Source organism: Alexandromys fortis, unplaced genomic scaffold (genome assembly GCF_014885135.2).
Source record: "Alexandromys fortis isolate MF-2015 unplaced genomic scaffold, M_Fortis_MF-2015_v1.1 scaffold_448, whole genome shotgun sequence".
Classification (NCBI taxonomy): Eukaryota; Metazoa; Chordata; class Mammalia; order Rodentia; family Cricetidae; genus Alexandromys; species Alexandromys fortis.
In genome coordinates this window covers 172,071-186,794 of record NW_026068359.1, presented here as the reverse complement: position 1 = coordinate 186,794, position 14,724 = coordinate 172,071, and the positions used below count along the sequence as shown (strand labels likewise).

The window sequence follows — 14,724 nt, the reverse complement described above, 5'->3', positions numbered from 1 at the left end:
AGTCAGGACCACGAGGGGTGCACCCACCCACGGAGACAGTGGGGCTGATCTATTGTGAGCTCACCAAGGCCAGCTGGACTGCGACTGAAAAAGCATGGGATAAAACCGGACTCTCTGAATATGGCGGACAATGAGGGCTGCTGAGAAGCCAAGGACAATGCCACTGGGTTTTGATCCTACTTCATGTTCTGGCTTTGTGGGAGCCTAGCCAGTTTGGATGTCCACCTTCCTAGACCAGGATGGAGCGGGGAGGACTTTGGACTTTCCACGGGGCAGGGAACCCTGACTGCCCCTCAGACTGGAGAGGGAGGGTGAGATGAGTGGGGGGAGGGGGAGAGGAGAGGGAGGAGAGGGGAAAGGGAGACGGGGAGGGAAATGGGAGGCGGGGAGGAGGCGAAAATTTTTTTTTCAATAAAAAATTATATTTAAAAAAAAGAGATTAGGCCTTGGTGTTATGTCCACAGGGTCTGCACAGGTCTCCAGAATATATACTTCCTCAGACAGGGTGAGGACCTCAGCATTCTGTTGCCTGATAGAGGTCTCATGTACCGCCTTCTTCTCCATCTGGAGTAGGTACTTATGTAAGAAATAATATTCATGCCTCATGGATATACAAAACATGTGGGTCTATGATGGTAAATACAGGGATGTCCACATTCATCAACAACTTTTGATCAGTGTCCTATCCAGAGTCATTGAGTACAGATACCTTTACCATGGAATGGAGTTGGATTATCTTCTTTCTCATGGTAACAGCTACAGGTAAGTGGTTTATTAGTTCCAGACTCGAAGAGGGTCAGCGCACACAGTTAACAGTTACATCCACTCTGCCTTTCTGTCCACAGGTTTCCACCCTCAGGTTCATCTGCAGTGATCTAGGACTGAGCTTGTGAGGCCTGGGACCTCGGGGAATTTGTCCTGAAAGACTTCTGGCAATAATTTAGCTACTCTATGCACTGTGTGAATCAGTGACAGGGGCAGAGCTTGAAGTGAATTGGAAGAGTACAACCTGGAAATGGCAGTATTCTTTATAAATAGAAGTTCCAAGGCAAAGCCACCCTTATTGTAGGCAAATCCTCCAGAAAAGCATAATGGAACTCAGCAGCCTGACATCTGTGGCCTCTGTGATCTCTTACTGAGCAAGAAAAAGTGATGCACCTACATGGTGAGTTGTCAAAACCCTGGAGGACCAGGAAGTTGAGATGACATTGAAGATTAGCCTAGATAAAATATCAGAAACAATCATTCCGAGTGTCTATTTGTCTGCCATTTCTTCACATTCCTGTTTGGTGTTCTTCAACATTTCAAAAGAACATCAGAGAATGAAGATAAGCTGATTCTGGATGTCACTTATAGTCCACCATACCTTGACAAGATCTTTATCAGTTAATATCTTAGGCATGCTTCTGCTTTAGAGAAACAAAAAAGTAGCAAACTCTAACATAGCAAACTTTGAAATCATATTATATTATCAATATATCCTTTAAAGCTAAGAGTTTAGAACTGTATTTAGAGTAAATGAAATTAAACTATAATATGAATTTCTCCAGTAAAATACAAATCAAAATTATCAGGGCAAACTAAAACCCCTTTCAAAATTCAGTTTGATGTACCTATATACCAGATATTTTGTTGGAAAGTTTCCCCATAGTTTTATGGGAAGTCATTTTACCTTTCCTCATAAATATAATTTTATATATTTATTAATAATTAATTCTAATCCCGACTTGCATTTGGGGGCAATAATCAAATTTTGTATTGTTTTATAGTTAAAGATGTACGTACATGTCATTCTGTGGAGTGCACACATGTGGACTCTCCTACTTTGACAACATTTTGTACCCTCGCTCAGAAGACATTGGGCCAGAGGTGTAGGATTCCAAACTGGGAATGTAAAGGACTAGTTGAAGTCATGAGGAGCCCTGCATGCTCATTAACCTGTTTTCTGAAATGTGATTGTTAGTACTAGTTAGATGGAAGTTAATCAGATTGGGACCCTATAGTGGAGGGTCTAGAATACTCTTACCTTTTGGAACACATGGTTATGTTTCCTTCAACACTATGAAATAGTTTAAAAACTGGCCTGATATACAGTAGTGCTACATCTTACACAGCCAATTCGAGATGAGGAATAAATATTAATAAATGAGTTGAAATTTTAGAAATTATTTACTGAAAAATCATAGCATATGGAACATATATATATATATATATTACTATTTTTCAATACTGGCTATCAAATTCCAGGCATTTTTAAGAATCATCACTAAGCTGCACCATTGAAAACCATTTCTTCAATTTCATATCTTGACTGAACATTCATTAAAATTTGCTAATCCTTCTCAAACAATTCCCATATCCAACTCTAATTCCATATAAAATTCATGAATTTTTAAATTTTAGTTAACATTTACCAATGTATCCTCCATCTCTGTGTTAATTTGTGTGTGTGTGTTTGCCTATGTCTATCATATTGACCTCAGTTATAGCTACTTATATGTACATATGTGTAAAGCAGTCTAATTGACTGGTTAAGGGTATTACCTGTTCTTCCAAATTTCCTGTGTTAAATTCCCAGCAATCACATGGTGACTCACCAGCATCTGTGATAAGATATGGTTCTCTCTTGAGGAAGAGTCAGCTGTACTTATCAATTAGGCAATGAAACCCAATTTGGATAAATTCAACAGAAACACCATATATGAGCTCCCCATGCATGGTTCAGCATTGCCAGGGCATACCATCATTTTCCATTTTTCAACCTATCAGGGAGCTTGTCCCTGACAAAACCTGATTCTTCCTCTCTCCAAAGCTATTGATTAACTGTAGCTCTTCATTTATGGGCAAGGAACAGAGAGGTTTCCTCCTATGGATTGGCATCTAGTTTAGGCTTCAATATTGTCAAGAATTCACAGGTGCAGCATTCCTGCTCCATCTAGAATATACTTTTCTTATATTTGGAGAACATACTGGTTCTCTAAATTTTACAATAGTTCTGTGTCTTCTTCAGGACTTTCCCTGAGACTTTAGTATATGATTTGTATTGAAGATATACAAACTATAAATTGTAATCACAGCATAACCTTTTTTCTACATGTTTACCTAATATGGATCTCTGCAATAGTCATCATCTACAAATAAAAACAATAACTTTATTAATGTGCATGTTATAACTTTTATCTGACAGTATAAGTTCTCAGAACACTGTTAAAATATATTAGTGACTTTCAAGCAGAAATTATTAGAGGTCAAAATAGTTTGTCATTGGGTTGCTGTTTATCCTTTTTTTTTTTGGTACCATGCAAGCAGAATAACTTTTGCTGGTATAACCAATCAATCTCCTATTGCATCTCAGAACTACTCTCTGATATTATACATATTACTGACACTGTTCAGCTGGCAAAGAACCAAATAATGGATAGCTCTGGAATCTAGGAGAAAATGAAGTAATACTGTCCTGCTAAAGAAGGCCTGGGGAGGAACAATTATGAAGAAAACCAAGCTAGTCTGGCCACACTTAGAAGAAAGAACTTTGAGGAGGAAACCTATTTGCTAAGCAAGAACAATGTCTAATGTAGTGGAATTTAAATTGTATTTTGATAAATAAAGCCTGCCTCAAGATCTGAGGGTAAAAGAGCACTACTAGCAAGCCTTACAGGCAAGCTAATCATAATACACCCTATAAATCCCAGTAACCACAATGACATGTACCTTTAATCCCAGTAGCCACACTAGTTGTCATTGAAACCAGGCAGTACATGATTTAATCACGGTGGTACATGCTTTTAATCCCATATCTAGAGAGGCTTATAGAATGGGAGGAAATAATCTTTGATACATATTCTCATAATGAGAATCCTGAAGGCAGGATTATCATTTTGGACTAAGGTCAAGCTAAGAGTCATTGGCTTTTTGTTTTGTTTATCTGACCTTCAGATTGAGTTCCAATTTCTCTTTCTGAAATTTTATTAACCATGCTTTATTTATTATTTTTTTTCATTTTATTAATTGTACTTCAGTCTCCAAGCAGTTCAGAGAAGCAAGACCATGGTGATACTGCTTAATATGTTGGAAGAAGAAAACAACATGGTGATGTGGAGAATAAGGCAACAGGAAGAGAGTCTATTTTGGGATGGGAAGTATCTGAACTACCTGGTGCTGCAGCTCAGGCAAGTCTCTTAAAGGTCCAGATGAATCTTTACTGTGACAGAGAGCATAACTTGCTGTTAGGGAGAAAAATGGCAAGTCATTGAGAAACCCAAGAGCAAAAGGATATGGCATAAAGGCATAGGCCCACTTGGATTTTTAGGAATATCACAAAAGAGCTGGGAGTACCTTTGTGATGGGGAGCAACAGCTATATATTGTAGGGAAAGGTCAGTCCTGGAGGGCCTAAATGCTAACATGTGTATATATAATGCTTTTTATCACTGATCAAATAATAATCTCAAATAATGTTTATTGCTATATAGCGGCACTTCTATTTTTGACAATCAATCTTAGGGCTTTAGGGCAGAAATACTGTTTCAGTGATCTATGTCCTTAGCCTCGGTTTGTTACTTCAATTCAATGCAAACATTATTATTCACTAAACTTTATACAACCTTTGCCAAAGCATATAGTATTTCTGTTCTTATAAGAAATTATTTAATAATTTATGCAAAGACAAGAAAAGGGTTTGCAATTTTATAGCTTGATAATATAAGAGCCAGATATTTCTACCAAAAACCATACATTTGTACTAAGTAAATTTTTTTTAAAAAAATTTTTCTCATTAGCTATTGTTTTTTTTTTTACACAGTTTCATTCAGACAAATCACTACTCAAAGGTATTTGTCTCCTGTTCCAATATCTTATTTGTCATGCCATGTGGGAAAGAACACAGGTCTTTATGTATGCAGAACAATACTCTTTCAACTGAGCTATGTTCAAAGTACAATAAGCAATATTTTATGCTATCCAAGGGGTACAGACTGGAAGGAGTAAGCCTTGCCATATTTTTTCAACATTCACATGTGGTGCAAAGTCTTGGTAGCTCAGGACACAATTTTCTTTCATTAGGACATACATAAATCTTTGCTTTCAGATAAGGAATATCCACATTTTCGTTGAATGTTTAAACTTAATAAAAAATGATTTAAAGTCTCAAATATTCATTGCTTAAGAATATCACTGTTACCATGGGTAATTTAAATCTCAATAGTTGCTAGAAATTTCAGGTGAATGTCTAGAAGTGTGTCAGCACTTATAAAAAATGCCATTATTTGCTGCTGAAATTAGGGAAACCTTTATACACAAAGAAGTTCCTTCAAACATAGATAAATAAGACTCTTACTTTTCTAAATGATTTGTTAGTGTCTTTGATTTTCTACATTTTCTCCAAAGCCTCAGATATACACCAGCAAAAGGACCATGCAGAAATTCTTCTGATAAAACTGATCATGGAACTTTAACGACACATCAGTAAATAGACTCCTCTTTCCATGAATACACATAGCTCTATATGAACAAGAATAGCTGCTCCTGTCAGCACCACCTACTTAGAGAAAGATGGACATTGAAGAGGTTCCTAAGGGTGTTTGCTAGTCATATGGGCAAAAAACTGTTCTGGCTTGGACTGCATAACTAAACAGGCAAAACCCACAGAGAGAGGACTGCTAAACTTGCTAAAAAGTGAGATGATCCTTCAGGGTTTCTGGTTCATGAAAGAGTCTGAAATTTTGTGCATGACACCAAAATGTGACTAACAAAGTGCCAATATAGGCAGAACTGTCTTTAAAATTTTCTGGTTCATTAAAGAGTCTACTGGATATTATGAGCCAGTAGGCTAAAGATGAATTCCCCAACAGTACAAAAGAACTTAAGTGTGGGCCCTATACAACAATATGTCAATGGTCAAATTTTAAAAGAAAGTTGGAAGCTTGTAGGCAGACTTTTCTTTCCCAGTCTTCCTGTAAACAAATAACATATACTGAGAATTAATAAAAAAATTAAATTTTTGGCCAATATTACTGGATTGTTACTTTTATTTATATAAAAACATTTCTATGATTCCATATGTTGCACAGAGCTCTTGTCTTTACCTCTCTTCCATCCTGTACCCTCTGCTTCTTCTGGTGACCTCTTGTAACTCTGCCCTACATATTCTAAATATTCTCGTAATCTTACTCTCCTGCACTATCTTTCCTACCGAGGTGTCTATGTATCAGCATTTTAATAACCAGTGAGAATAATGCATATTTAAAATGTGCAAAAATTGTTACACATCAAAATCCCATCTCATGGGTGAGAAAAGAGAATGACATTAGTAGCAGTGTGGGCATACTAATCAAAAATCAAGAACTAAGGAAATGTAGTGTGAACAGAAGGTTAGCACTGAGGTGTGACCTTAAAATACAGGAACAGAAGAATTTGGTGGGGATGGTGGGCTAGAAAGTAGATGCAGGTTCATGCCAAGATGTGTTTACTGTAATGAGTGTAGTACCTATGCTCTGTTATTTCAGTCTCTATCTGTAGGAAGTCAGAGACACTGTTGACCAAATTGTAATAACCAAGTAGGGTTGTTTCCACCTCCAATTTATAAAGTCTAGCCTGACTTCCCTCATGCAAATGTATCTTCTAGCTCTGTGTTAAATCCCCTCCTGTACTGTGGGAGCTCACATCTCTCTCACAGGAGGCCGACCTCTGAAGAAAAGGAGGTATATTCTAGAAGATGAAACTGTTTGAACTTCTTTGCCTGGTATCAGTCCTTCCTGGTGAGTGTTTCCTCTCCATACCTGTGTCCATGTGGTTTTCTGACAACATGTGATTGACAGAATTGACTTTTTTTGTCTCAAGGAATTCAATCCCAGATTCAGCTTCAGGAGTCAGGACCTGGCCTGGTGAAGCCATCACAATCACTGTCCCTCACCTGCTCTGTCACTGGTTACTCCATTACCAATGGTTACTACTGGAGCTGGATCAGGCAGTCCCCAGAGAAGAAGTTGGAGTGGATAGGGTACATAGCCTATGATGGAAGTACTAATTACAACCCATCGTTAAAGAGCCGCATCTCCATCACTAGAGACACATCAAAGAACCAGTTCTTCTTGCAGCTGAACTCTCTGACCAATGAGGACACAGCCACATACTACTGTGCAAGAGGCACAGTGAGGGAAATTCAGCATTAGCCTACACACAAACCTCCCTGTAGAGGACCTCTGGTCCAGCAGGGGTGTTCAGTCCTAACTGTTCTCAGGAACTTTAAAACTTCAGGCAGAGAAAGAAAACACTTGGTTTTCGCTGGCTTTTCTTCTAACTGCCTAAGAACAGAGGAGATAGAAGTTCATTCCTCTGTCTGATCAGAAAATAGTTGTTTTTGTCAAGCCACATGTATTTGTTTCTAACTGTGTCACTGAAGACAAGGTACGAGGCACTATTTCATGTCATTTTGAATGTGGATGAAGCCTTTACGAACAGGGACATCTTTTTGGTTGTAGGAATATGTTTTAATGATAGTAGCTCTTTGGAACTCATCAGATTTCACATGACAGTAATTTTCCTGTAACAATTGTGATTCCACTTTTGATTGTTTACACGTTCCTCTCTTTATGTTGGAGCACATCACAGTCTGTTCACACAAACCAGTTGCTGGGATGCCTACAGAATAATACATATTGTGTTTTGCAGCTCTACATATCACTACTGCTGTATTACCAACTGTGTAATGCACAGCAGGGTATGTACTGCTGTCAAGTGTGTAGGAGGGAGTGGATATAATAACTCTGTTGTCAATATTTACTGTCTTGCAAAGACAAAATATTTTGTGCAAGAAAATAAATCAATTGATAGTAGAATTTAAAACATCATATCAAATAAATACTTATGTTCAAATTGATTGTTAATATATTTAAATGTGACAGAGAAGGATCCACCTCTGATGTAGAAGAAAATTGAAAAGTTTGTGTTTAGATATACTTGGACCTTCACCTTGAGAGATTGTTCATTGATTTGTGATTTCATTTTAATAATATTAGAGAAATGTAAATGTAACCCAATTATAGACCCTGAAACACGGTGTCTCATTTATGTAACTAAAACAAAATCAAGAGTGTAAATGCAATCTTATCATACCCCTACTTAAGTGAACAAGCACTCCATTCAGTTAACAAGACTTATATTAAATTCTGGGATATTTTTGTCAAACTCTTTCTGAACATTAGAAAAATTTAAACAAACCAAGTGTGATAAATATTGTCTGAAATTAATAACCCCCAAAGTATCATAACTTTACCAACAAGGTGGGAAAGCATGCATAGTTGTTGCAGTCCCTCAGAACCTGCTCTGAACATCTGCCTCTCCATTGAAAATATCTGTCACCATCTTGGAAAACCGCAGCCTAAAGATCATTCAGAAACTCAAATATAAGATTTCTAGGAATGAAGAACTGGATGGACATCCAACCAGGCCAACGAAGACCAACAGACTATCCTCAGTTTTAAGGATGGCCTTGTGAAAAATGTAGTGGGATTCCACGCTGAGACTGAATGTAAGAGCAGGGATTCTGTCCTCAGCAGCCCTGGGTTGTGCTCACTCCCCACATTTCTGAAGCTGGATTGTGTCTTTCACCACTTTCAGATGGACATCAACAAAAACAGTGAAAATGAGTTTTATATTTTGGAGATGTTTTAGAGGGAGATTTTTTTTTACTTTGATTTTAAGTAGCAAGTTTTGTTTGTAAAGATTGTAGAAATGGACATTTTCCTCCAATACAAACACACACTTTTGAGACAAATAGGAAAACACAAGGATACTGACATAATCTGAGTCTTATGCTCCTCTGTGCCAATATTTTGCCATGGTTTTATCAAATCAGTAATAATATGAGAAGTGTTAGAACCTACAATTTGGAGCTTCTTATAATTAAAAGAAACAAGAAAGAATCACCTTCTTTCCTTCTTCCTGAATAACACTTGTATATACAATCAAGAGCGTCATGAAGGGCCCTAAAGTTTCTGTCTATAATTAGAACATTGCCTATTGAAGTATTAATATCAAAAACTTTATTCCAAGCTTTTAATATCAGCTTGGGTTCTTTGGCCATTAACCCTATCAGGACTGGAAAACTGTTGGGCAACTGTTTGGAAGTCTCCTTACCCTACAATTTGATAATAAGTAATTCCTAGAGGAATCCTTGCATTTGGTTATATGCTGCATTGGATAGGGATTTGTTGATACTGTACTGAGGTCACAGATTAAACTGATGGGTGGTTAGATTTTTTTCATAGAGTTTGCCACTCAAAGGGTATCCTTTCATGCATACTTGACATACATCTACCATTCAGGTAGTGAAAATACTCTCATCCCCATTCTATAGAACGATTAAAAAAATGTTCTATATGGTGAATGCGGGATTTTCAAGTGCAAGATTTTGCTGAACTTCAATTTTTAAATTGATTTTTATTATGATCTACATTTTCCCCTGCACACCTCCCTGTCTCTCTTCACCTTCAGTCCTCCTGCAAAGGTCCCCATGATTTCAACTTCGTCAGGAGATCTTGTCTTTTTTGGATTCCCATGTAGATTAGATCTATGTATGTGTCTCTTAATTTATTCATTCTTTTCTACGTTCTCTGGGATTCTAATTTGTAGGCTGGCTTTCTTTGCTTTATGTTTAAAAACCACTTAGGAGTAAGTTCATGTGGTAATTGTCTTTCTGTGCCTGGTTACCTCACTCAAAACAATGTTTTCTAGCTCCATCCATTTTCATGCAAAATTCAAGATGTCATTATTTTTTCTGCTGTGTAGTACTCCATTAGGTAAATGTACCACATTTTTCTTATCCATTCTTCGGTTGAGGGGCATTTAGGTTGTTTCCAGGATCTGGCTGTGACAAACAATGCTGCTATGAACATAGTTGAACACATGTCCTTGTGGCACAATTGAGTATCCTTTGGATATATACCCCAAAGTGGTATTACTGGGTCTTGAGGAATGTTGTTTCTTAATTTTCTGAGAAATCTCCACACTGACATCCAAAGAGGCTGTACCAGCTTGCATTCCCACCATCAATGGAGAAGTGTTCCTTTACCCCACAACCTCTCCAGCATAAGTTGTCATATGTGTTTTTGATGTTGGCCATTCTTATAGGTATAAGATGGAATCTCAGAGTTGTTTTGATTTGCATTTCTTTGATGACTATGGATGTTGAGCATTTTTTAAGCATCTTTCAGCCAATTCAGATTCGTCTGTTGAGAGTTCTCTATTAAAGTCTATAATCCATTTATTATTGTATTATTTGTTCTTTTGATGACCATTTTTTTTATTTCTTTGTATATTTTGAAGATCAGCCCTGTGTCTTATGTGGGGTTGTTGACGGTCTTTTCCCATTCTGTAGGATGTTGTTCTGTCTTCTTCACCATGTCCTTTGCTTTACAGAAGCTTTTCAGTTTCAGGAGGTCCCATTTTGCTGTGGGAGCTTTTTCTATTTCTTCAGCCAATATCTGCTGAGATACCAGCCTACTGGGGAATGGTCTTTTTCTCTTTTAAAAATAGCAAGAGCACTCCAATTGCTCTCTTGCTCCAGCGACTAGACTTCTTTCCTGGCCGTCATATAGGATGGTGTTCTGCAAGTTTTTCCCCTCAAATAAATAACCCTTTGAATCCAAACTCGTGTGGGATTGTTTTGTGCTTTATCTGGCACCCAACGTTTGCACTCCTATCCCCCGGCTCAGCTACCTGCCTCTAGCTTGGCTGCCTGCCACCATCTTGGCTTGGCCAGCGTGATGTGTCATGAACCCTCACTCAACAATGGAAACTCCATGCTTCCAGGGTTCGATGTGCCCAGGCAGTCTTAGCAGGTTTTAAGCTCAGCACTTGGGCAGCAGGAGTCAGAACACATGCCATTGCCCCATCCAGTGGAAGCGCTGTTTGAAATACTCACCACAGCATTCACACATAGATACTTTAGAAAGTAAAGATAATTTTGCCTAAATTGTTCCTGAAGAGATTCAAAGAGGAGATTCTGTTAATTACCTAGGTTACAGAAAAGGTTTACTGAAAATTAGGACAAAAATGGCACAAATTAGGAGAGACCAGTTATGGACTCTTAATGACTTTCGAAGATTGTTAGAAGACATTTCCAGTCTACGACTGGCTGTGGGAATAACACCTGATCTAAGGATTCATTTAAACACAACCTTAGATGGTGAAAAAGATTTGAATAGTCCCAGAGAATTAATAGCTGAAACAGAAAAGAAACTGATGATGGTTGTGGAAAAATTACAGAAGGCACATGAGGATAAGGTGAATCCAAATCTTAGTTGTATTCTAGTTATATTGCCTTAGAGAACTTCTCGTACCAGAAATTTAATGCAGAGGTAAGATACTATTTTAGAATGGATCTTTTTACCACACAAAGTAAAAAATTAAAGCTTATATAGAAAAGGTCTCTGAATTAATTATAAAAAGTAAACTTAGACATCATCAACTAACAGGTATAGACCCAGCAGAAATTAGAGTGCCTTTCATTACTGATGAAATAAAAAAGTAATGGGAAGACAATGAACCATGGCAAAGAGCTTGTGCTATTTTTTTGGGGGGGAGAAATTAATAGCAACTATCCCAAAAGTGGTAGACTTAGCCTTATAATGAGAATGTCTTGGGTTCTTCCTCAAATTTTATGTGATGCTCCAATAACTGGAGCCCATACATTTTATACTGATGCTAATAAATGAGGGAAGGCGTGTTACAAATCAGTCAAATTGAGGAAGGTGGAACAAAGCCCTTATACTTCTGTCCAGAAGGCAGAATTATATGCCACTCTAATGGTGCTAAGGGATTTTTTTAAATGATTTATTTATTATGTATACAACATTCTGCCTGCATGTATGTCTGCACACCAAAAGAGGGCACCAGATTTCATCATAGATGGTTGTGAGCCATCATGTGGTTGCTGGGAATTGAACTCAGGACCTCTGGAAGAGTAGCCAGTGCTCTTAACCTCTGAGCCATCTCTCCAGCCCCCCACAACAAGTTCTTATAAGAACATAAGTCTGGTTGTAATTTCAGACTTGCCTTCCTCCGACGGGATCCCGCTGTGGTGTGGATGTGGTTCTTAGTGTGTCTTTCGATGGTTCCTGTGTTGAAATTTAATCCACATTAAGAAGAATTAACAGGGTGAACATAGCTAGGGCTTTAAGATGGGATTAGGATAAGATAATGTCATTCGATCTTGGGGATAATTGAATCCTGGTGGCTCATAAGGAGAAATGCCAGAAGACACAACACACTCCCTCTATGTGTATGTCTGTCTCTGTCTTTCTGTGGATTTCTTCCTGGCTCTCTGTCTCAATGTGTTTCTCTGTGTCTGCCTGTCTGTCTGTCTGTTTCTCTCTCTGAAATCGGAGGTAGGAGGATTACAAATTCAAGGTCCCTCTTGGCCAGGCAGAGTTAGAGGCCAGCAAGGGTTACATGAAACTGACTCAAGAAAGGAGGGAAGGTGACAGTGAGAGAAGGAAAGGAAGGGGAGAAATAGGGAGAGGAAGGGAGGAAAGATGTTTGAACTAGGTCTGTGTGCCTGTTGCACCAGGAGACAGAGGTTGGAGGATCATTTGAGCCCCTGAGATCAACTTAGGCAATGCGGGTTTAGTTTGGCTGTGGTTCTGGTGGTCCTAGGTTGAGGAGCCTTATCTGGAATTGAATTTTTTGCTGGCACAGTCCCTAAATGATGCAATGCCACCCATCAAAAGCCAGATATTTTTAAAGGGCCAACAAGATGGCTCAGAGGGGAAAGGCATTTGCTACCAAGCCTGAAATACTGACCTTAGTTCAGTCCAAGCCAGACATGGTGGAAAGAGAGAACTGACTCATTGATACCCACGAGTTGTCCACTTGCTTCCACATGCAGTGTGGCACATATACACACGTGTGCACGCACGTGCACATACACACACTGAGTGAATAAATAATTGTAGTAAAAAAAACAAAGCCGCATGATGGTGGCACATGCCTTTAATCCCAGCACTTGGGAGGCAGAGGCAGGTGGATCTCTGTGAGTTCGAGGCCAGCCTGGTCGACAGAGCAAGTTCCAGGACAAGTTCCAAAGCTACAGAGAAACCCTGTCTCGAAAAAGCAAAATAAAGAAAGAAGGAAATAAAACCCAGATTATTAACTGTAGCAGGTTTATTAGTACAGCTCTCTCTGTAATCTCAGCCCTTAGGAATGGAGGCAGGATTAGAAATTCAAAGTCATACTCTGCTGTACAGCAAATTCCAGGTCAGCCTGAGTGGCTTAAGACCTTGTCACAAACAACAACAGCAAGACCAACACACAGAGGGTGCTAAGGGATTTTAAAGAAACTCTTAATGTAGTTACAGATTCACAATATGCAGAAAGAGTTATCTTGCATATTGAAACTGCTAAATTTATACCAGATGATACAGAGTTGACTTCATTGTTCATCCAGGTACAAGACATAATCAGGAATAGGCTTTGTCCGATGTACATAACACACATCTGGTCCCTTATGGGTTTCCAGGTCCTCTACCACAAGGTAATGCAGAAATTGATCAATTATTGATTGAAAGCTTGTTGCAGGCTTCAGAATTTCATAAAAAAACATTATGTTAATAGCAAAGGTTTAAAGAAATAGTTTTCCATTACATGGCAACAAGCTAAGGAGATTATAAAGAGATTCCCTACTTGTTCTTTATATAACCAAACATGGCTAACTGAAGGGACTAACCCAAAGGGTACTCAAAGGAATGAAATCTGGCAGATGGTTGTGTTCAACTTTGCAGAATTTGGAAAATTAAAATATGTAAATCACACCACTGACACCTATTCATGTTTGTGGTGGGCAACTAATTTAAGCTCAGAAAAAGGTGATTCAGTAATCACACATTTATTAGAAGTTATGGTCATCATGGGTATCCCTGCACAAATAAAAACAGATAATAGTCCAGCTTATGTCTCTAGGAAAATGAAATTTTTTTTTGCTTATTATAATATTAAGCATGCTACAGGTATACCATACAATCCTACAGGTCAAGCAGTCATAGAAAGATAAAATTGAAATATAAAGGATATGTTAAATAAACAGAAATGGGTGGAAAATGCCCCCAGAAATAGATTACATAATGCCTTATTAAACTTGAATTTTCTTAATGCTAATGAAAAAAGAATAACAATGGCAGAAAGACTTTGGTTTATGGAAAAGTCTGCTGAACTAAATCAACTGGTTTATTTCAAGGATGTGCTGACCGCTCAATGGAAGCCAGGAGATGTTCTAGGTTGGGGAAGGCGTTTTGATCTTGTTTCCACAAGAGAAGACAAAATGTGGATACCATGAAAATTGATAAAGGTTTGATTTGAAGAGGAAATACTTCTTGGAAATGTGAAATGAAAGCTCATCCACAATGATGATAATCACACAGGCGGTAAGAAAAACATATAGAATGGGGTCAGGGTTCTGTTCTTATTCCTGTGGGACAACACTCATCTTCAAAAAATTCAAGGAACAAGCGGCCAGAGGTGACCCGTGAAGATGGTTCACTACTCTCTTGACCCAGAAAACCCTACAAAATCATGCAAATCGAGAGGATCAAACCTTCGGGTTCACTTTAAGAACACCCGTGAAACGGCCCAGGCCATCAAGGGTATGCATATCCGAAAAGCCACCAAGTATCTGAAAGATGTCACTTTGAAGAAGCAGTGTGTGCCATTCCGACGGTACAATGGTGGAGTC

At 38.4% G+C, this 14,724-nt stretch overlaps 1 gene segment (V, D, J or C); it reads left to right on the top strand.

Annotated features, from left to right (window-relative positions):
- Positions 1–6,664: 6,664 nt before the first annotated feature.
- On the top strand, positions 6,665–7,168 carry LOC126495398 (Ig heavy chain V region 3-6-like). The segment is given in 2 exon segments: positions 6,665–6,754; positions 6,837–7,168. Coding segments are annotated over 2 exon segments (375 nt in total).
- Positions 7,169–14,724: the final 7,556 nt, after the last annotated feature.